At 40.5% G+C, this 25,017-nt stretch overlaps 1 protein-coding gene across 1 annotated transcript in view; it reads right to left on the minus strand.

The window, feature by feature from the left end:
* ABCC5 (ATP binding cassette subfamily C member 5) overlaps positions 1-22,622 on the minus strand; it is a 40,080-nt gene extending 17,458 nt beyond the window's left edge. Inside the window, exons 1-9 of the mRNA XM_053458505.1 lie at positions 22,488-22,622; positions 20,104-20,273; positions 9,012-9,172; positions 8,627-8,782; positions 8,337-8,484; positions 3,639-3,872; positions 2,682-2,855; positions 2,171-2,318; positions 1,579-1,727 (exon numbers count right to left, since the gene is read on the minus strand). Of these exons, the coding sequence (XP_053314480.1) occupies positions 1,579-1,727; positions 2,171-2,318; positions 2,682-2,855; positions 3,639-3,872; positions 8,337-8,484; positions 8,627-8,782; positions 9,012-9,172; positions 20,104-20,226 (1,293 nt within the window). The 5' untranslated portion in view covers positions 20,227-20,273; positions 22,488-22,622. The remainder of the gene's footprint in view (positions 1-1,578; positions 1,728-2,170; positions 2,319-2,681; positions 2,856-3,638; positions 3,873-8,336; positions 8,485-8,626; positions 8,783-9,011; positions 9,173-20,103; positions 20,274-22,487) is intronic.
* Between the last annotated feature and the right edge of the window lie 2,395 nt (positions 22,623-25,017).

The raw sequence follows: 25,017 nt of genomic DNA on the forward strand, positions 1-25,017 counted from the left end.
AATAAAAAAAAAATTAAAAGTGACAAGTTCATTTATGTCTTGCGCACTCCAGTCTTGTGCTACGAATACGTGCAGCCCCTCATTTGATGCACCAAAGGGTGTAGTTTCTGAATATAAAATATATACTTTATGTACCATAATTTAACTTTCCAGCTGTCTAGAGCTGTCTAAATGCAGGCATCACCTAAATGTTTTAAGACAATTTTTTAACAAGATTCTCCAATCTGCCATATCTGAAGTTAAAGTGGTCTAGACATCTGGGAAGTTAAATTAGGGTACATAAAGTACATATTTCAAGAAACTACACCCCTTGGAGCTTCAAATGAGGGGTTACATGTATTTCTAGGACAAAAGTTGAGTGCACAAATAATGATGGAATATGTCGCTTTGGCTAGAAAATATGTTTTTTCTAACCGTAGCGACATGTTCATTTGTGTCTTGCGCACTCCAGGTTTGTACTAGAAACACATGCAGCCCCTCATTTGATGCGCCAAGGGGTGTAGTTTTTGCAAATATGTACTTTTTGTGCCATAATTTAACTTCTTACGTGAGCAGTAATGCCACGTCAAGAGTTCAACCCTAATTACTGACCATTCACATGCTTTTCATATCTCCATTCACTCGCAGAACACACACCATACTTTCCATACATTCACTCGCAGAAGCACACACCATTCTTTCCCCTTACAATCCCAAAGAAATGATGGTAAAGGGAGAAAAAAAAATAACTTTTACAGCAAAAATAAGTTTTGCAGTAAAAATGCAAGGCGCTCCAGGGATGAGATGGTTACTCACGTACCGCACAGGCTAAATGGCTGATTTTAATATTTGCAGTTCATCAGGATTTCAAAAATTGCCTTCCTCTACCATTGGCTAAATTTAACCCCATGATCAAAGGGATCATGGGGTTAAAATTTTGTATCGGCCATTTTTAAAAAGGGAATGTGACTTTTTCATAGCTATATGATCACTGTGGTAACATTGGCTACCACAGTGATCATTTAGCTAGAATACATAAACTTTTTTTTTTTTTTTTTAAGTTAAACTAGTTTATGTTTAGATAATTTAATTTGGGGGTCTCTAGGCAATTTTGATCTTTATTTATCTGCCTTTAGAGACCCCCAAATCATTTTTTTTACTTTTTTTGTACATTTTTATTTTTTTAACTTAATATGTTTTATTCTTTTATCACAAGCATTATACCTGTGAGGCGATTACCTTTCCAACGGTATATGTTGGGGGTCTGTAGCTGCTTAGATGCCTGAGATACAGGCATCTAAGCAGAATGCCCCCATACCTCTCTATCTGACAATTGTCAGTTTTCAATAAAGTTGCGCTGTGACGTCATCGCGTCGTTGCGCTGTGACGTCATCGCTTCGTTGCGCTGTGACGTCACCATCCGGATTGGGTGGTCCCAGTGATGCCCTTCAATATGAGGGGCAGATCGCTGGGGTAGGTGGTGATGGGGGTCCACAGACCTCCATCAAGGTACCTGACTGGGACTGCTAGCGACGGCACCATGCCGTCGTTAGCAGTCAAGGGGTTAAAAAAAAACAAAAAAAAAAACAACATGGTTACCTGAGCAGCAGTGAGGTCATATCCCAGCATCATATGAACAGAAAAGGTCACCACGCTGGCAATCACAACCACAATAGGGGCAATCCCTACAGTAATGCTCTGGAAATAGCCTGCTTTCTCCAGTATCTTCCTCTCGTTTTCTCGAATTTCTGTAATAAAACAAGAGAAGCGAAAGCATTATGAATCTGTCAAAAGGGACAGATTTGAGGAGGAAAGAAGCAAGTCCTTAAGAGAAAAGGCATTTAGTATTGGGCAAGTAGTGGTGGGTGGTAGATGGACGTTCTAGAGAAGTAAGGTCCCATCTGATACGTTCTGTATGTTTTAGAATTAGGAAGGCCAGGAAAAGAGAGATTGTAAAGATTTGGAGCAGTTCAAATGAACATGGAAGCCATTGGTGTTGGTGCCATTTACAGGCTGATGGCTTGACATGCAATTAGGTCTGGTGAGAGCTCTGAGCAGGAGGGAGAGAGGTCAAAATACAAGCAAAATGTGTTTTTCTTGTGATTTTAGAACATGCAAATGATTTAAGCAAGGTACACATTTAGACTCTCAGTAAATTGATTCTCTCCATACATTAGGGCACAGTACTTACTCTGCACGTTTTGAGAGAATGCCTTCACCCACGCATACATTTTTATAAATTTGATGTAGTTCAGGACTTCATTCATCTTTTGTACCCGTTCGTCAGTAACTGACACACATTTCCTTCTGAAATATGCAGTTAATCGGGATACAAACATCTGTAAGAAGACAGTATAGAAAGAAAGGGAAAAAAAAAGAAAAAAGATAACGCGTTTAGTTTTTCCCCACCTGTTTATATACAGATATTTACACTTACATTGCACCATGTTCTGCAGTGCAGGAAAAATATGGAATTAGGCACAGTAACACAATGTTTATTTCAAATTAGGCAGCTTGAAGGAACAGCCACGCCATTTTTTTTGTGTTTAATAAAAAACTGAAGTTCTCCCAGGGTCCCTAACCTCTGGAGAGCAGTTCAGTCCCATCTCTTGGCAACCAAGGTAAGCCACGCATACACAGCAATTTCCAAAATTGGGGCTTTTTAAAGGGAAAAAGCGATGGTTCCCCAACATATAACTCACCATAGCTGGATAGAAGAGTATGAAGACAGCAGAACCTAGGAAACCAGTAGGACCCAATATAAAGACATTGTAGATCATTCCTAAAATGGCAACAATGGGTCCTCCAGCCAGGAGACTGCCAACTGCGGCAGCCTCAAACATTCGCTGTCCATCACTGGAGCAGACATTTATCAGCTGAAACACAGGATATGAAAATTACACAAAGGTATTATATTCTCTATCAAGAACTATTCCAGCAGGGCTATACATTTGTTGTTAAACGTTGGGATTTCATTTTCTCATTTAGATTTCCAAGGACAATGACAGGTTTTATTAATGCTTAAGATTTTCACAAGTTTACACGCTTACATAGTTCAGTAGGATACAGAGGCATAAGTTGCAACATTGCACACCTTTGGTCTATGGAACCACACATGTACCCGAGCAAAAGGTATAATACAATGGCTTCACCGTGTGCAATAATTGGAAACATGCATAACCAGGTCCCCTGTCAGGTACCTCGGTCATCCCCAGCTTCTAACCCCACCACTTCTGGCCATGTCTCAAGGCACCAGTTTTGGTAATGTGCACAGGAAAGCCAAGGGCCTCCACATCAAGTTATATAAGGCCCTGGTGCCCCCGATGTACGTGACACCTCCTCCTTTCCCCTATGGCGGTTTTATATATATGTAGAAATACATGATAAGGGGTGGGGGATTGATTTTCTAGCAACTGCTAGCTTTATCACCCTAGATCCCCCTAGAAAAAAAGCATAGAAGGGCAACACAAACACACCATTTGAAGTACTGGCCTGGACCATCATCTGTGTATCAGGTTCCATTTTTCACCGCACTAATGCCAGCACCGGGGGCTTCTATTACTATTTTATTTTTTTATAATAGGTTTTTATGGAGTCCGCCATTGCGTACATTTTCTAGACTTGTATACTGGTTAATTAGGATAATAAATGGCTCATACCTCTCCCATTGACTTCTCCTTAATGTTCTTTAGCTTAAGGATCTTTTTAAAGGCCATGGTCAGTATTGCTCCTCTGAGCCGGGAGCCAGTCCGGTAATTCAACGCCCAGGTAAGCGCCAGGGACCAGGAACGCACAATCTCAGTCAACAGCAGACCAAACACTAAGAGTAAGGCGTAAGCAAGATCTGTATCGTTTTGCTGAGTATACTCCAAAAGGCTTTTCACTACAAATGCCTACAGGAAGAAGGGTAAAGAAGCGTGAGTTCTCCTATTCAATTTAACACATCACTCACAATAACCATTATGGTAAGTTAGAAAAACAGCCAATTAGATTGGACTAGCAACCATTTGGTAAAGAGAATAAACCAATGAAGGTGACCATGTAACAATGTCTCAACAGGAGACTATATGCATGTGCTCTGTTCTAATTAGATACTCAGTGAAGTAACATGATATGTACATTCAAAAACAACCTGGACTTTAATTAACCTTATGTTATCAGTTACACAATCACCTTCCTAAAGAAGAAAAATTAGACATTTTGAGCTGTGAGCCTTCTAACTTAACATAAATATGGTTAGTTGATTTACATATATAAAAAAAAAATACTGAAAATTAAACAAAAAAAAAATCATCTTAAAATAAAAGCAAGTATTTACAGCCGTTTCTTTGCAACGTGCGCATTGATAAAAATGAACAATTGTACCTACAGTTGTACGAGGGGAAGAGAAGGGCATTTTGGCAATTAATTCCTGAAAATAAATATCAGCAGGTTATTACGAAAACAAAATTTAAAAAAGAAGAGCATAACTTCTAAACAATCTGTCGCCATGTTGACCACTCTTGCTCTTTTTAATAGCTTACCAAGAAAGCCGTCACTTGTTCACATTCCAAGCAACAACTCCAAAATCAACATTTCTTCACTCTCTTTATAAATAAATGAATGCATTTAAACCTGCATGTTCAAAGCTACAGCGTGCCACCAGTTAAGGCTAGTTAGCATAAAATACTATAAACTTAGGGAAAACAATTTTATTTGAGGGGTGTGGAAAGCATACCAAAGAAATATTCAAACAAACTTCCAAAACAATAAGATTCCAATGACATACAATTAATAACGAAAACATCCGAAGAAGGCACATAACATAGACGCCGTGATAGCGCTCATCTTCATAACAGCCACCTAACCTGAGACGCCACTGGGACAGCTTTTTAAGCGAAAGACCTTCAAAACAGAATTCCCCATAAGGCAATGTTTTCTCTGGTAGTAAATTTGATTGATGCGTTCCGTGAATCATCAAGAAGTGATGAGGTTAAAGTAAAAAAAACTTTAACAGAATTACTGAAGCGACAGACGAGGATCAACAAGACCTTTGGAAGATAGGACTAACAATCGGCAGCAAACTTTGAGTCTCTTCTAAGTCCTTGTATAAGAGTCTGTGGAGAGGAGGCATTGCTTGACACGGTGCCAGCACAGTTTAGGAGTGGCTTGGAGATCCGTACTCCATCACCAAGTGCTGGTGAGACAACTTAGCTGGGCTTACTTATTACCATCCTCCATTAACTGACAGGTTGAGTTCATTAAGTCCATGTCCTTGAAGTATCCCAAGTCACCTTGTGAAAAGGACCACCAATATTTGGGGAAAAGCAGTACTTGGGAAAGCAAAGAATTTGAAACATAATTCTCAAGCTATAATAAAAACTTGATTGGATACCGGCATATCCACTTATGTAAAAACGACGATCTCCTGAGATGTGCCAGCTTGTCGATATTATACTTGAAGTCCAGAAAGGAAAAAAAAGAGGGGGGGAGCCAAAAAAAATAAAAATAAAAAAACAAACAAACCAAACACACACACAAGTAGGAGGGGGATAAAACACAAGATAACACTTCCATGGTAGGACTCCCTGCTCCTTCGAGGACACCTGAGAGATGGAGATTCCCCACCAATTAAATAACAACCCATCAAACAAAAGGGAAAATAAAATCACTGAGCAGTCACATATTATATTTCCTGCCCAAAAATTACATTAAACTGTAGAAAACGAACCAAATTATGAATGCTGGGAAATGCATTGTTAAGAGATAAATGGCAATATCTTCACTGAATAAATGTAATAGACATAACCGTCTCATGGTTGTAAGCATTCCCACGGAATAAATATGACCTTACCTTGGTCTTGCATTGCGAGGGTTTCTGCACAGCTTGTCTGGCTCAATCTCACGCAGAACTGCCACCCTGAAAATTCTAAAGAATAGCTTCTGTCATTGGTTCCACTACAGAGGCAACATTAGTGTCATGACCCTTATCCCACCCCGACTCCAGCGTCTCACCTGAAGAATGGGAGAGGCTGGATAAACAAGTACCATGGGAAAAAGAACAAGCCTGTTTCATAAGTACGATGGCATAACCATTGAGGCTGTGCTGCGTCCCCAAACACCAAACTTATGACATTTGACCTACGTTTTTTACATATTTCTACAAGCAAGCAGTTTATCCCTTGGGTTAATTGTAAGAATAGACTCCACTGGTTCCTTCGCATTTCTCACAAGACAGTATGCTGCAGCCTGATTGACACTAATGCTAACCTAATGGCCACTGAAGTTATCCAACCTGGTTACAGCATGAGTTTATGCTGCAGATAAGTCTCCTCTTTGTAGCAGCAGAACTTGTACTGATTTGCTTTAGATTTATTTATTTTTAAAAGCAGACCTTTGTGAGCTTGCAAACTATCCTGGGCAAAGACCACCTAATGTACCGTAAATATTATATTGTAGTAATTTGGATTCACTGCCACCACATATATCCATATACACACACACACACACACACACGTATACATACATAAATACACACGTGTGTTTCAAAAGAGACAGTCTAGGGACCATAATAACCTACTCCGTTGGGAAGAATGTTATATGAAAGCAGCGAATAATAAGATAATCGCAGCAATTTAACAGTGGCAACTTCTCACTTTGTGAAAAAAAAAGGAAACCGCAGGTCAAATCTCTTGAACCAGCTTATTCCCGGTGAAAACATTTCATAACTGCACAGAGGCAGCCCACTAATGAGTGACGGAATGAGACTCAGGTTTAATACTATTCCTAGCACACACTTGGTGAAAATCCCTCAACATCTGCTCATGTAGGACATGGGCTACATTTTTTTTTTTTTTTTTTTTTTTTTTACACAGAGTGCATGAATGATGGTAAACTTGAACTGAAGTATACCCAAGAGGTCCTTAGAGATGCCCTGTTCAGTATATCCAGAGGTCCTCAGTTAGCCCTTCAAAAGTAGGAATTGCTGGATAAAAATGCAACAACACACAGGTCTATGGGACCTGCAGAATTATGCCTATGTTGGTATGAAATGCAGCTGCTAGACTCTGTGTTTAGTGTCTTAGCCATTAATTTGTAAATAATCAAGGTCAAACCTAGAGACTGAATGCAGGTGGATTTGTGTTTTTAGATATACTTGACACCTGCATATATCTATCATTCTACATACACACACTTTGTTGTTGTCGTTAAAGAGCCCATCACCCATGTAGTGTACCAATGACAGAAGCTCTTCTTGATGAAGGTTGTTTTGTTAAAGCCCTGATCTAATTATTTTAGGTTGGGACCGCTGGATTATAATTAACAAAAATAATAATTCAAAGATATACCCCTTAAGGCAACTTAACCAACAGAAAATAAAGAAAAAAGAAATACATCTGTAAAATCAATATATATAAATAAAACTCGTAACTTATACCAACAGTATTCTGTCTCTGTACTTACCAAGTCAATGCACATCCATCTTTAAACACCGCACTGAAAATTAGTACTACAAATAGCAGTAAAAGGTCCTACACCTCATGACATATTTGCAAACATAAAAAACATTTTAGCAAATCTGATAAGTCTACTTTGAAACAAGATCGTATTGGTAGTAAAGCAGATCAAAATATGCAGCATAGTTAACATAATAAAGAATGATAGTTTGGCCTAATTTCTCCTATGCAGCTAATGAGGCCTTGACAATGGGCTCGAAAAACTGTTGCTAACCTACTTATATATAAGTGAAACCTATAACTCTGCAAACACCTCATCTTTGCTCAATGCGGGAGCTGCCAGTACATTCAGCCCTGACATTTAAAAAGAGTAGTAATTCTGTGTACACAAAGTATGAACATATGTGTAGACAAACACACTCAATTACTTTTGACTTACTTGCACCAGGAGCCTATTTGTCTGTTCTGACCTGCCTCCGTGTGCTTCAAGCAAACCTCAGATGCAGCACTGCTTGTAGAAGTGTCCTAAGTGAACACTGCTGTATGGAGTTCAGTATAGCCTCCTGGATAAACTTTGTCATACACTGGATTCAATTCTGTTAATAACTGTCTATCTTAAATCTAGGAAACCTTGAATTAATTAGTCCTCCATTTGTCTCCCTAACAACTCAAGTTACCATGATCCACAAATCAAACATGGAGAACAAAATACAAATGAAATGAACTTTTGCAAACATAATAAATGAATGGCTAGGTTCATTTAATCAATAATAAGCCTTTTTAAGACAGTAATAGTAATTCATAAAGTATTACAAAAAAAACTTAAAAGAAAGAGCATTCTGACTATACAGGTCCACCATGTGAAGCACTTGTAAGGAGACATTACCTCTCGGCATATGAAACAGGGTGGAAACTACTTACTGGACCAATGAAGCCAGCCAGCTGGGTAAGCATTAGGCACATGATGGAGATAATGAGCCTGGTGCGACAGAACTTCCACACAACACTGCGCAGAGAGGACTCATCCGCACCCCGCTCGGTCAACTCCGCCAGCCACAATTTCTCCAACCTGTGTGGAATATTTCAGAACACAATTTAAGCAAGTAAAAAAAAAAAACTTGCGCCTTAGCTACTGTAACTATATATTTCAGGTACAGATTAGAGTACAAAGAAACACAAACATGTGAATAACTTCGTCAGTCATAACATACCGTCGGCTGTTTACATCAGAAGACTCGTATTTTGACAGCGACCAGATATCGTCTAGAAACAGCTCCCCCTTTTTGTATGCTAAACGGGCCATAGGTGTGAGCCACGAGAAAGTCATAAAGGAGAAGAGGCCAGCGTTGTCCACCGGATGCTGGTTTCTACAACATAAAAGAGGACAGTATGGCATTGTTACCGATAGAAATGCAGATATGTGAAACTCTTAACCTACACTACAGAAGCATGATGGCAAATACTGTCAATCTTAAGAGTCTGTATTTGTCAGGGTGACCTAGTAATTGGTGGAAATAGATTAATATCAGATACAGACCTAATTGTTATAGTGTCCAGTTAAGATAAAGAGCGGATCATTAGAAATGAGAAACTCACTTGGAAGTAAACCGAATGGGTTTCAGGAGGTGGAGACCATGGTGGTATTTGCCTTTATGATGGTCCTCATCCAGCATCTGCAAATGGGAATGTACAGAGATGTCCAAGGGAAGTCCCTCAGCTCGAGCGGCAGCTTCCAAAGCATCCTGGCAATCCACATGCTTCAAAAATACAAAATGTTTGCATTAAATAAGCAGCAACGCTACTCTTATCAGTCATATCAGTATGTAAAACGTCTTTTGTATATCGGCATATCATGGTGAAGGAACCCGTCGCTAGTAACCTTTACGGAGAGTAGCGGCTGCTGTAGTGGATACTAATAAAAGCTAAGCTTTAGATATAAATAATAAAATACAACACATGTCCAGTCAAGAAGTGCACAAGTTCACGGAGCCGAAAAAGCAACATGGATTAGCTTTATAAATCTGGGAAAAGCGTGCCAATATCAGACCGAGCAGATATGTCACTGCCCAAAATAAAAAACAGAGATGGAGATAAATCAAACACTATCTGTAGCGGTATCTAATTGCTCTTAATGACACTTTGCTATAAACCTCTGTCATTACAGTCAAATCAACTGATTGTAGCTATCAGAATCCAAAAGGTGTTCTGGAGTCAACTGTGTAAGAGGCATCCGAAATATTAAAACCCCAGTACGGAAGGAGAAGAGGGCCTGCTCTTGCGAGCCGACAGTCTATTTGGTGCTTGATGGGTAAGTGAGACAGTAGGAGTGGACAGCTTGGGTTAGACTTGATTTTAATGAGGGTGGATATGGAGAACTTTGTGAGGATGACAGATAGTTTGAGAGTTAGGATCTCAGGTTTCATGCTTATATGTATAAATGGGTACACGTCAGAGAAGCGCTACAGCACAGTAGAAATCCTGACCGTGCGTGGGACACTCGGTAATAACGATAGAGGAGACAAGTCGCGAGAGGGAGAAGGACATTTGGATATAAGAGCGGAGATATAGGGCAGCGCTCTGTAGGTCAGGAGCTAGGACAGCTGCCGTATCATCGTAACATTACATCTCACGGCCCTTCTTCCAAACGACTATTGGCCTTCCTCTCGCTATAGGTTCCTTTAATAAAATTGGTAAATATTTAGCGACATGAATATTCCACCTGAGATTCTGAAAGGTATCAAGTTTGACTAAAGACTATAGCCAATAGCCCCAGAGAGCCAATTCCATTCGAATGTTTTAGTCTTCACTGTAAACAAGTCAAAGCGGTGCCTTTAGCTTAGAGTTTATCCTTTTCATACGATCAATGCTTACTCGTCTGACGCTTGTGCTGTTAAAGGCACAAACGGTTTTCCGTAATTAATATTATTGAGCGGTTGCTCTCCCAATTACCCCGCAGAAGCTGCAATGTAAACATACACTGTATAGCCCCCGTGCGTAAAGCCGCTACACATCAGTAAGGTTAACCAGAGTAGTAAGCGATGATTACAAGCATGCTCAGAAAAAAAAAAATAAAAAGCACAAGCTTGCATTTAATGTATTTGCATGAACTAAGCACTTTATTTTGAATAAACATCACTGAAGTGTCTGCAAAAACAACTTCCAGCAGGTTTTGCAAGCTCACTGCATTAGTGTTTCTCTTAACTCCATGGGTAATAAGGCAATAAGTTTCTTTAGTCACTGCACATGCGGCACAATGCAATGTCACAAAGTCTGTCACTTGATCCGTGGCCGGTTAAACACGTAATACGGTTTTTCTGCAGACAAACACAGATCTCGCTGGCTTCTGCTGGCCGAGCAGATTTATTGGGGAAGTCACGCCAGGTGAGCTCAGCCAATCAGAGCACACCAGTTCCCTTGTTTCCTGGCAGCAGACAGGCTGGTGTAGACGAAGGAAGTAAGCCAATAGGGAAGCTGTTGTTAACAGGAAACAGAGGCCCGGGGCCATTTATTGGATACATAGATGTACAGTAGCAGACAATGTCCTAACACAGAGTCACGCAAACAGCTCACACACACACAACACCTGCAACATCTCAACGAGTTAACCCCTTCAGAACAAGGCCCAGACAAATTTCATATCCACTAAAAATACACAGCAACTGAAAGAACAGTTTCACAATATTCTATCTGATTAACGGGATGTGTTTTAATATATCTGAATTAGTTGAGCAGTTTTACTCACTGCTCAATCCCCCCCCAATAAGATTTTTTTCTAATTCAGAATAATAAAATACAAAGAAAATGCACTATAATATTGCTCTGGCACCCCCCCCCACACACTGTGTAAATAGACCGTTATTTCTAATCACTGCACGTGTGTTGGCTTTGTAGCACTCGGCTAGAACAAGGCCCCACACAACCAGACCCCCGCACATCTGTGTAGTACTGCCAAGGACAGCGGAAGCGCAGGATTTTTCCGAATTAACCCCTCCATCCCTATGATGATTGTAGAGTATACATTTATTTTTCCCCCACAAATTATATATTGCTTTTTTCAGCAGGGCTTTCCTTTGAACACAATCATAAATGTAAGACATTTTATATGGAAACAAATGAAAAACAAACAAAAAAGCCTTTTTTGGACTTTTACACATATATAACTTGGTTCTTCCGGTGTACAATGGGGAAAAAAATACCCAAATATACCAGTATTAAAAAATCATGCGGATTTGGAAGTTACCCAATATGGCCAGGGCAATTTATTATATGTGTATTTTTTTCATCTCTATCAGAGAGTAGTTGTCAATGTACATCACATGATCAGTCAGTGAAACACAGTGGCTTGAGATCAGTCATGACGTTGCCGGAAGGAAACACCTAAACATTTGTTCAGGCATTTAAATCCCTGTAGAATATAACAGCACTCAATTAGAGCACAGTCCCATTCAATCTGACAGCTCGGGGGGTACAAGTTTGACAGTCTGATCTCTGTTCCCCGGGAGGGATTTCATCTTAACGGTGCCAGAATCATAGGGGATACATCCTTGGTCCTCATGGACCAGTTTTTCATTATGTATACCCTACATCACCGGTCTTTAAGGGGTTAAACATACATGTAAACACTACGATAGGCACCAGTTTACGAAATGATATTTTCCCTGCACTGAGTACTAGTTTTGTTATATGGGTACACTGTTGATAGAACTGTAAAAACAACAGATGCAATTAAAGGGCAATTTCTAAAGATCCTAATAATAAATATAAAATAGCTGTGCATTAGACTGGATAAATATGCGATAATGCAGGTTGGAGTTTTACAGATAAATCTTGATATGACTGGCGATCAAGGATTTTCACTTTCAAGTTTTTGTTTAAATAAATATTATATTAAGAAGCCAAATCAATGTAAAAAAACGAGCTTTCTAAACTTTCATGCGTAGATTTTGTGTGTTATAATGATTACTTACTTTCAGTGGCGACTCTAGAAACAATATATAGGGGGGGCACACAAGATGCCACAGTCAAACTGGGGGGGCATTAATAATTTCCACCATTAAATCATACCACTGAAAAAACACACACACACATATATATATATATATTGCCAAAAGTAATGGTCTATGGAATGATACTTTTGTTATTGGACAATACAATACTTGATCATTCAACATGGGAAGCCTGAAGCCACAATTTAGTACGACTAATCCTTGAAATCCTTTAAACAACACAATACCTTAACTTTTCCACTAAATGATTTCAGGGCCTAATATAAGTCCCTGCTGCCGATATATATATATATATATAAATATATATATGTAAATATTAGACCCTGCTGCCGATAGCAGGTATAGATCAACACATTAACACACAAACCCAGCTTTGCATGTATAGATCAATTGAAATTCACTTGTGATCTCAGCACTGAAGGTATATATCAAATAAACAGAATCAGACATATAAATCCTGTATTTGCAGGTATACAATAATAATATATGAAACGTAGCATCGCAGGTATAGATCAAATAAATACATGGAAACAGCATTGCAGGTATTAATCAACTGAACAAGACATACAAACCCTGTATTTGCAGGTATACATAAATAATGTATGGAAACATAGCATAGCAGATATGGATCTACAGAAGAACACACAAACCAAGCTTTGCAGGTACAGATCAATTGGAATTCACATAAAAACACGGCATTAAAGGTATATTTAAAACCCCCTAAATTACAGGCATAGATCACAGGTTGCACACCCCAAAGTCAGCCCTGGCGTCCACACTGCACACATAGAACCTGGCCAGCACCCAGATAACACACATAAGATTTGCCATCTTTGTCCCATATACACCCTGCCTGTGCCATCTTGTTCCCCAAGGCTCAAACATCCTGCTACTGCCATCTTTGCCCTTCCACAATTATACATATATGATACACACAATCACATTAACTCATGCTCTCCCTCATTCAGACAATTCACCCATTTTAAGAAACTACACCCCTTGGAGCTTCAAATGAGGGGCTACATGTATTTCTAGGACACAAGTTGAGTGCACAAATAATGATGGAATATGTCGCTTTGGCTTGAAAATATGTTTTTTCAATCCATAGCGACATGTTCATTTGTGTCTAGCGCACTCCAGGTTTGTACTAGAAACACATGCAGCCCCTCATTTGATGCGCCAAGGGGTGTAGTTTTTGTAAATGTGTACTTTTTGTGCCATAATTTAACTTCCTACGTGAGCAGTAATGCCACGTCAAGGCTTCAACCCTAATTACTGATCATTCACACGCCTTTCATATCTCCATTCACTCACAGAAGCACACGCCATTCTTTCCATACATTTACTCACAGTAGCACACACCATTCTTTCCCCTTACAATCCCAAAGAAATGATGGTAAAGGGAGAAAAAAAATCACTTTTACAGCAAAAATAAGTTTTGCAGTAAAAATGCAAGGCGCTCCAGGGATGATATGGTTACTCACGTACCGCACAGGCTAAATGGCTGATTTTAATAATATTTGCAGTTCATCAGGATTTCAAAAATTGCCTCCCTTTACCGTTGGCTAAATTTAACCCCATGATCAAAGGGATCATAGGATTAAAAATTAGTATCGGCCATTTTTAAAAAGGGAATGTGACTTTTTATAGCTATATGATCGCTGTGGTAACATTGGCTACCACAGTGATCATTTAGCTAGAATACTTAAACTTTTTTTTTTTAAAAGTTAAACTACTTTATGTTTAAATAATTTAATTTGGGGGTCTCTAGGCAATTTTGATTTTTTTTTATCTGCCTTTAGAGACCCCAAATCATTTTTTTTACATTTTTATTTTTTTTAACTTAATATTTTTTATTTTTTTTTTACAATCTATATACCGTTGGAAAGGTGAGGCAATTACCTTTCCAACGGTATATGTTGGGGGTATGTAGCTGCTTAGATGCCTGAGATACAGGCATCTAAGCAGCATGCCCCCATACCTCTTTAACTGACAATTGTCAGTTGTTAATAAAGTTGCGCGGTGACGTCATCGCGTCATTGCGCGAGACGTCACCGGGCAGATCGGGTGGACCCGGTGATGCTCTTCAGGGTGAGGGGCAGATCACCGGGGTAGGTGGTGATGGAGGTCCACAGACCTCCATCAAGGTAAGATAGTGCTAGTGACGGCATGGTGCCGTCGTTAGCACCTGACTGGGACTGCTAGCGACGGCACCATGTCGTCGTTAGCGGTCAAGGGCTGTCCTGGGTGGTTATAAATTCGGCGGGGGGGCAACAGGGGGGGCAAGGAATAACCTAGGGGGGGCAATTGCCCCCCCTTGCCCCCCTGTAGCGACGCCACTGCTTACTTTTCTGGAACATACCAACAGATAATATAGATATGTACAAAATCTCATGTTAACCTTTAGCATACAGAAGAACTTCTGTTTTTTTTTTTATTTGCAGACCTAAGCTGTGTCTGGCACATCATATGAAAAAACAAGCTAATTGTGCAAACTTGCTGAAACCAAATGTCTCTTCTAGAAAATAAAAAGAAGAAGAGCAGCATCAGAATACTGAGATGAACCTAGAAGAGAATAATAAATTCATTCTAAAATGACACTAGCTTCAGTCAGAAATGGCAATAAAGCCCTTCTAATAAGCAGATCATAACCCTTTCAGAAGAATATACCCCTTTTGAAAGCCACGTAGTCAGAGCACCCAGGATTCCTCTCACAGAATCACTATTGAAACAGACATGGATTCACTGCGCAAAATAATCTCAAACTCCTGTGCTATGGGCTACATTTTAGAGGTCTCTGGTTAGCGATACTCTTTGTTAAGAAAACAGTAATCGCACTAATATGTTAACCCCTTAAGGACCATCTTTTTTTGTTACCATGTTTGCACCAGAGGAGTTTTTGCTATGTCTTTTTTCAACTGTGATTACCCACTAACTCATTTATTGCCCCCAACACATTATATATTGGTTTTTCCCAGCACAAGCAGGGCTTTCCTTTGAAATAATTATATATAAAAACCATCATTTAGCATGACAAATATTTGAAAATGTGGGGGAAAAGGAAACATTGACAGTTTCACCTATAATGAAATTAATGAAACAGCTTGTGATTTGTATTCAGAAACACCAACAAAGTACAGGAATACCCCATATCCATGGGTAGGGTATGCTTTTTAGGCTCTGCAGGTTAACAATTGGAACATGTGCATTACAGTTTTCAAACATGGAATTTTGACAGATCAATTTGTTGGGTCCAGGTCTCATTTGAGACACGGTAGATGTCCCATATTTCATTTCAACCCCCTAAAACTATATATTTCCAAATTAGACAGCTCAGTGAATCTGGTTAGGGGCATATTGGCCCAGGGCTCGACAAATCCCTGGCGCCTAGGAGTTTGTCAGCCTCTTACATCCACAAAAAAATGCCCCCGTGTCACCACGCGGGGGCGCTGCTGCTGCTGTCTGCCCAGGAGTCTGGGCAGACAGCACAGCTACTCAGAGCCTACCCCCGAGCCTGAGATCACTCCCACGGAGTGATCCTGTAGGCTGAAACCGCGATTGCAGGGAAACCTGCAATAGCGTTTTCAGCTGCCACAGGCAGCTTCAGGAAAGGGGGTTCAGTGTTGATTGGGTCCCCACACAAGTGTGGGGACCTGACACAACATCCCCCTGCTGCCTGATCGCTCCATGAGAGTGACAGGGCAGCGTTAACCCCTTCAATGCCGCGATCGTGGCATTTAGGGGTTAATTCCCGTTTTTCAAGGGGCTCTGCTGCTGGTGGTGTGCCTGGAAGTCCAGGCAGACCAGCAACAGCAAAAACCAGCCCCCACAAGCCATTTTATGACTCCTGTAGGCATGGAAGCCTACAGCAGTCATCAGAGACTCCCCCCTGCAATGGCTGGTTTATAGACCAGCAATTGCTTCCCAGCTGCCAGAGGCTTCAGTGACAGGGGGAGAGGGTTCTTTGGTCTCCACATGAGTGTGGAGACCAGCCCCAACACCCCCCTGCTGCCTGATCGCTCCATGAGAGCGACAGTGCAGCGTTAACCCCTTCAATTCCACAATTGTCTATAACACATTCGTGGCATTGCAGGGGTTAACATTTGTCTAAATATCAGTCAATGCTGTGCTCCAATGGAACATCAGCATTGAAAGTGTTAAAAAAATATATATAATCAAAAAAAAGAATTTAAAAAACCCCCCCAAAAAAACAGCACCGACCTGAAAGTCCAGGGTGCTTCCAGGTCAAATGCTGTCAGTTTAGTAAGTGGGCTGATGATGATCAGATCACTCCTAACCAACTGTTTAAAAAAAAATCCTGGCTCCTAACTTTTTTAGCTGGCGCCTAGATTCACAACAAATTTGCCAAGCCCTGTATTGGCCTGTCCCATGTAGCCGATTTCACACCAGCACCATCCAAAGTTAGTCTAACAAAAAAAAAGAAAAAACATCCACGTTGCAGTTTTAATGAGTGGATATGTGAAAGAACAAAAAAAAAAGTCGTGATTTGTGTTCAGTAACACAGCAATACCCCACATGCAAGGATAAGTCATGTTTCTCAGACATTGTGGAATCAAAACTGGAACACCAATCCTAGTAAGCCAGTGATTGCGGGGAGAAGCCTCTTTGATCACTCACTTTTTTGGCACGACGTACCAGATATGTCACAGAACCAATGAGCCGACTTGGGCATGATGCACCTGGTACGTCACTGGACATGAAGGGGTTAAGCAAATAAAACTAACCATACCTATAATTGAATTCTTTCTTCAAGATTTAATCACACACACACACCAACACAAACTTTCAAGCCCTTTCAGTTTCTATAGTAACAACCTATTAGCGCCAGTTTTTGAAGTCATGTGACAATTAAACAGACACACCAGCCACAATATGCTTAGTGCCCCCTATTTGTCATATCTCTTCTCCCACAGCGGAATGGCTTACTAGTGTGTATGTGCAGTATACACTCACCATTAAAAAATAAAGAGGGAGGGGAGCACACCCTAAAAAGTGAAAAAAACATTCAGATTTCAGGGTAAATAGCATTTACTAGGTGTGCGCTGATCTCTTGATTTGTTGTGTACATGGTGGTCATTTCAGCAGCACCCTGGAATCCGAATGTGTATGCTTGTTAAGGTGCGCTCCCCTTACTGCATAGTTTCCGTGCATATTTACAGGTCCTGACCACACCTTGGGGTTAAGCACCCACCTTCCACAGAGATGTCATTAAAGGTTAAAAGGTAGTTAAGTGCTCCTTGGTAAGCAATATAGCCATAAATATTAGATAGGACTCCCCAAATTGTAGTGTGACAGAATCCCTCTCATCAGAGAGGCGCTTTTAAGTAGTATTTGCACTGATATCTTGCTTTGTTGGGAGCTCAAGCACTGGCTTGTGTGAGATTTCCTGGTGGTCAAACTACGACCCCCCCCCACATGTATGAGCAGCAGGCGCTCCCATTGATTTCAATGGAAGGGCATTTCTACCATTGATTGGTTGTTTCAAGAAACCAAAATTAGCGCAAAAACTGGACTGTGAAGTGTACCAATGCTAATATGCATTACTTTTACTTTATGCATAAACTTTCACAATTGCGTTCACACAGCTTGTGTGCTTCTTCTCACAATTTGCATATTCTCTTTCTGAGGAACTTGCAGTATTTCCCAATATTAAAATTGGCCTTGATGATATCCCTGAATATTATTTGTTATTTTTGTAGATCTGTCCGAGAAGACCAAAACAGTTTTGCTGAAAATTTATTTTTTCACAGAAATAATAAAAAAAAAACATCGGCTACGGTCACCCCAGATTCCGTATCAGGAGCCTTTCCACCACAACAAAAATATAGCACAAGGCTTTATGGGTGGAACAGACCCAGGAATTGGGTAAAGTATTCCCATAATTGAGGGAAGTCGCTCTACCTGCTACAAAAAGAGATCATTAAACGGACTTCTAAATACTATGAAACAGCCATGTTTATTGAAGATTAAGCATGCAAATGAAGCACCTTGACCCCGCAGAAGTGACAAACTATGTTACAAAGATCTAAAATTATAGAAAATGAACAGCCAGCCAGAAAAAGATCACTCTGCTTCTTAAAATACATATTTCTATTTCAAGTTTATTCTCAAATTACCCATACTGAAGTGATTTAGTACCTTGAGCAAATGGAGAGATTTGACCCTATTAAAGTTCTTAATCTACAATAGACGATATCGGTTTACATGTCAAGTCTGAAATTGAAAACAGGATGCACCTTTATGTATTACATCATGTTTGGTTTATAATGAAGTGTCTATAAAAAACAGAACCCCAGAAACGCTTCTGCCAGGACCTGTTTCCTATAGCCTTCTATACAGAAAGCCAGCGAAAACAGTTTATGCAAGTGAAACATAGATATAATAAACCCTCAACTTTCTTTGCTCCTTTACTCTCGTCACGGGGACAAGTGACTGTTATCCGTGTCGCCTGATTGCAGGACTATATGCCTGTTACATGCGCGTTACCGTGGTTCACGCACACCACTGTTTGTGGCTCTACATTAACTATAGGTTTCCAGCAGCTGTAGAATTGTGCCCGTTATAGATGTGCAGGCCCGTTCTTTGTTCTCATGACGTGCTGAGGTTAGCGCACTACACCCAAGGTATTATGCGTACACACATTCTGTAACGGGCATTGTCTGAAACTTAGATTGCGGTCCCGGTGTAAAACAATACAAGCGACGTGGCATTGTGCAACTCTGTTTTATGCTGGTCAGAACAGCGGCAGCAAGTCCTTCCCTACCGATCGCTGCCATTCTTTACACAGTTGCTATGTCTGACTCAATAGCAAAACGGAGAGAGAGAATAAATAGCTCTGCTGACTAGGAAACCTATGCATTTGTAAAGAATGAAGAGCAAAAGAATGAAACATTTCAGCAGACAGTGGCTCGGGCCAGCGTGTTTTACTGCGCAGAGTGCTTGCTTCACTTCGTCTACGTGCTAGTGCGTGAAATAGTGAGCGCTCACACTCCAGTCCTGTGCTCCAGAAAACACAGGTGGGAAACCGCTGCTCGGTTCTCCTCTTAATGTTCTCTACGTTACAGTATACAGATTGTTAGCTTGCCACAGCCGGACCCTTTTCTCCTTGGGTAGCCATGTTTCCCGTGTGTTAACCTGATTTCTATATCCTCAATTTTAATGTTCTTAAATTACACTGTCCCCTATTGTAACAGTGAAATGGAATCTGCCATTGTTCTATAAATAAATGCAATCTAACTACATACATATACTATATACAGATACTGTATGAAGCTACCAAATATAATTTTAGATATCACCACCCTTTCCACCACTTGGCTTAAATTAAGTTAACATTGCAGTCAATAACTGGCAAGAGCACAACAACTTAGCAACATTAATTTAGCAGCAGATAAGAACCATTACACCCATCTAGTCCACTCGGTTCTTTCTTGCTATAAAAAGCCCCAAAGCGTATTGCGTCCCTGGCCTTGTCTTATAACCAGGGTAGTCTTTTGCCGATCCAATGCATCTACCACTTCTGCTGGGAATCTGTTCTCTTATACGCTACCATCATACTAAATTACATTTATAGCAGCTTTTAGATCTGTTCGATTTAAAGATGATTCAGAATATTTAGCAATAAAATGTTCATACATAAAAAAAAAAAAAAAAAAACTGACCTGGGATTTCTGATATTTTAAGTCTTCTGACTCATTTTTCTCATCTTGGTTGCTTTGCTCCCGAACATTTCTGTAGCCCAGGCTGGGTATGACATATTCCACTCCTAAATCTAAATCTTTCATCTTCTCTTAGCATTGATGGCCTCAAGTGACACAGCTTTCACAAACTTCTACAAGACAAACAAAATATTGAAGGAAAAATAGCATTAAATATATAGTAATAATAATAAAAAAAATTGCGTTCATTAGAGCCAACACTACACAGTGGAACACAAAATGTATGATTGCATTCGGCAGCAAAAGGGGTTAAACCAAGCTTTCAGTCTGAGCTGCATTTGAGAAGCGATGACATCATCACCCCCTGGACATGAATCAGCAATCATGAGATCATACAATGATTAGAATATTCAGTGAAGGGCATCGCAGTTTCTTATAAAGTTAATAGACCCCTGGGCTACGCAAGACAAATCAAAAAATGTTTTTCTCAGAAATGTTACTCACGAAAGCCAATGTAATCCACCCAGAATGAAACGTGTACCGTGTTTTTTTGTAACAAAACCTGTTACTGGTCACATGACTATACAAAGAAGCAAGATCGTGTTTCCAGACAGTCACGCAATTTCCAGTTAACCCAGACACAGGTTTTTTCTTTTATCATAGGTAGGCCCTTTGTGATCGCTGTCATTTAAAACCAGAGAAACAATGTTCTTTAAAGGGAGAGTCCCAAAAAGAAGTGGGTTTTGATTTAATGTTTTCAAATGATCTTTATCCGCACACCTGTAGGCTGTTATATGCTATTTTGAGTGGCCTTTTCCTGCTCATAGACGGGATTCTTTATTGCTACATTCCATTGGGCGCCTCTCGGTGATACAAGGTGCGTTTTACCTACTTAACACTAACTACAGCATTAGAAACATAATCCCCCTAGTACCGACTAAATTTGCCGGGACACTTCTGTAATGTAGATGCTGCTAGAACGTTGCCATAGAAACTGAGGAAGACTTTTTGGTTTCTGTGATTAAACACTAAGAGGAAATGACAGATCTGCTAAAGTTTATTTGGTTAATAAGCGAGTGTCTTTATCTAGGTAGAACAGCAGCTTTAAGTTGCTGTGTTTATCCAGTAGATTGGGCTACGATGACAAAGCCGGAAAATATTCACATTATGCAGCAAAGTAATTTATTTTACTTGAATACTAAAAAAAAAAAAAAAAAAAGTTATGAAACAGAAAATGCAATGTCCGTAAGACCGTCATCAACAAAAAACGGCGGGGGTTTCGCAGAAGGGGGAAAAAAAGGGAGGTGAGCAAAACACCACAAGATAGAATTTATACATGACTGTGCATGCCTGTCGGCAGGTGTACAGAATTATACAATAATCATTTCTACTGAAAATCCTTCCACATATTCAGTCTCCTGTACAACTTCACAGCAATTCAATGCCACCGCTAACTGTAACATAACCCAAACTTGTTCCACAGCCCCTGGTACACAATCTGATATTTCTTGACATAAATCTGGGGGAATCGGAGAGATTTTAACGAAGATATTTTTCAGGTTCAGGGATCTTTAAAACTTGCATTTGTATAGCAATGAGTGGACCCCCCCATTCATAAAACGAGATCTGCGGGGGGAAAAACAGACGCAGAGCTCCCCCTAGTGGCGGGAAACGGGACAGAATGACCAGCAAAAAATGGGAGCACCGATAACGTTAAACAAAACAAACGACAGCTGCACCTGACAGGTGACAAAGGCAGGGATGCGGACACCGGCTCCTAACCCTCCCCCCTCCCGGCTGCTCAGCGGTACATTATACACCCAATGCGTTTGCTGCCGGTCAGTGTGCGGGGATATGCCCAGACTAGTATCCCTATATGCAATATGTAACGGGGAGACCTTGCCTCTTATCCTGCTGTCACCTCGGTAACACAGCGCAGGTCTGACTAAAAGAGGAAGGCCACAAATGCCCGCTGAGATGACTGTATATCGGGGTGAGCAGGCTCACCGTTTAGTAGATAGGATGCGGCACCAGCCATCCTGCTACCTACGGCAGACCCATCGTCTGGGGTATAAAGCCATGAGGGGGCGCACCTAGCAATAACAAAGGGCGGGGGGGGATTGAGAATGACGCTCGGCAGGCGCCTTCGTAACGGTATGATTAAAACATCACCCACACACGCCGTGTAACCAGCGCAACAGAAAAAGACCCTGCACCAAAATGCTGGCTTTCACTATAAACAGTTATAAGTTGTTTCAATGAGAACAGTGACATTCCGCGAGTAACGCGTAATAAATGACCTCTGACTAGCTGAATGACAGCTGTGACCTATAAGCCGGTTGTACCGGCACCTATTAGTAATGTCCCCGTGTCGCTCCGCTCATTACCTGTACGGCTTTGAAGGCGGGGGGATGAGGACAGATGCTCTCACAAGCTCTGCTCCTGTTCCTTCCACTGCGGCTCTTCAACTCAGAAAAACAAGCAGCCGGAGACTGGGGGAGTCCGGGCACAGCAGCAAGGCGCCTGCGCAAAAGGCTCGGAGGTGGGGCCGTGACTGAGGTGTGACGGGAGTTGTAGTTACATAAAGTTTGCTTTCCCAGGGATAAATGAACCCTCGGACTTCACTTCCCGCAAAGCTACGCAGAGGCAGGGGCATGTCTATAACGGATGGCAAAAAGGGGGCGGGATTACGCATGGCCACACCCAGTTCTTGTTGCTGCGGTATCACGCTCTGGAACGTTCTCCTGTGCAGGTCCTAGAATGGTAGCCATTTTAACCCAGGGCGTGACGGACGTACCACTGTGTCGCTCTAAGGCAGGATGCTATTACAGCATCGCTCTGCAGTATTAGCCCTGGACTAGGTCCAGGCCTAAAGTGAGCTGCATAGATGTAATAATTCATGCTTTTGTCGCTGGGGGAAAAAAAGCATCTGTGTCTTTGAGATTTCATTAGAGAAGAGTTCCCTGGTCTTCGTTTAAGTCTCCCAATTGTTAAATTTGCAACATTTAAAATAAACACATGACACAGACATTGCATAAAACAGGCCGTGGCCTTTATTTAGTTCACATATATAAAAAATACCAAATGCAAAACCAACCATCAAACAATAACCGTTTATAACACTACCTCAGACTACACCAATTTATTAACTGTACCTAATCCGCCCTGTTAGCCAAAAGGCAAAATGTTTCATTCCACCCCTTATGCAGGCTGCAACCATCATCGTTCCTTCTGCTACTCACCACATACAGTAGCTGTTCGCCTTAGGCAGCGGAATTTTACCTCGAAAATCTGTCTATAACTGTTATTACTGCAAAAATAAACAAAAATGATATAGAGTGAGAGCGAAAAACCATTTTTTAAAATGTTACCTGCTGACGTGTCCTATACCTTGGCATCGCTGACTTCCCCATGAACCCACATGTTGCCCTGTACTAAAGGTACAGGGGCTTATCAATTTAGCTCCACAAATGAGGTTTAACACTTTTTGAGGGTAGACTAAAAAAGGTGAACGTGAAAAGTGTCTTGTTTGAGACAAAAAATACACCTGTTAGACCCCCATCTCCAGAAAGATATTGACATTCTGGAGAGAGTTCAGAAAAATGTTACTTGGACGGTGAATGTTTTGTTCAATAAAAAATGTCAGGAAAGACTAAGCTGCGTGTATAGCTTGGAGGAGAGAAAAAAACAAACATGTACAAAGTACAAGAGGGATGTTTATTTCAAAGGAGCAAAAGTGATAGAACAAGAGGTTCTAAAATAAAACTAGAGGTTCGGAGGCTTAGATGTAATGTAAGGAAGTTTTACAGAGAAGATGGTAGAGGTTAACCAAGTTTGGTGTTCTAAACATATGTGGGATAGGCATACAGGTATTCTGGGTCTAAGATGAGACTGATTAAGGTAAAAAAGGATAAAAATGGACCTGCTGTCAAATTCTATGTTCCTATTTATTGTCCTGTTTACAGAAGCTTTGAACAGTAGGTCAGCAGTTTGATGAATAGGTGTTTAAACGAGGCTCCTTGTGAAATGTCAAAATAAATGAATGGTAAAAATACTAACAAGAGATTCTAGGAATGCCCTTTATTTTCATTTCTGGTTTTGACACCATAGTTTGGCTCTTAAATTGGATTACATTTGGTGTAATCACAGTCAATGCTGTGCTCGTCAAAGGTGCTTCTGTTGGTCTATTGCTGTCAGTTACACTCTGCAGCAGGCTGATGATGATCTAGGAGTGATCTGGTCATTATGGATGGCCACTGCCCAAAAGAGGGGTAACTTTACATTTAACCGTACCTGACACTTTCACAATCCACTAACAGGACCCAGCGCTACCACTTACGCTATCCCCTAACCCCTAAGCTAACCACTAGGTATGTTCACTAAGCTGTTAAGTTAGTTATTTGCATTCTTGTTGCTGAGAAATTTAAAACATAGCCAAATCTTGGAATGAGAGACACACACAAAAAAATAAAAAAAAATGCCCCAAAACCCAGGGAAGGAACTTCAGCAAAAAAAAACAACAACATGTAATGTGTACAAGAAAAAAGAAAATCCTGATATGTATCCTGATGTGAAAATGTAGAAGAAACAAACTCAATTTCCTATGATCCTGTTAGATTTGGGGTTATGGGTTATGGGTGTCTTTAAGGTCCTCTGGATTTTAAACCCCAAAACCATATGCCGTATTTGCTCGATTATAAGACAACCCTGATTATAAGATGACCTTAATTTAGGAAAAAAAGAAAATGCCTAAATATAGTATTAAGTACGATATAGGAAAAAACATTTACTATTCATTCATTCATTCGATATTGCATTCATTTTTTTTATATCCTTTAATTTGCCAACCTGCTCCCCAGTTGCCAATCTGCCCCCCGGCTTGCCACATTGCCCCCCAGCTACATAAACAGTGTTCTA

The sequence above is a fragment of the Spea bombifrons genome, chromosome 3 (genome assembly GCF_027358695.1).
Source record: "Spea bombifrons isolate aSpeBom1 chromosome 3, aSpeBom1.2.pri, whole genome shotgun sequence".
NCBI lineage: Eukaryota > Metazoa > Chordata > Amphibia > Anura > Pelobatidae > Spea > Spea bombifrons.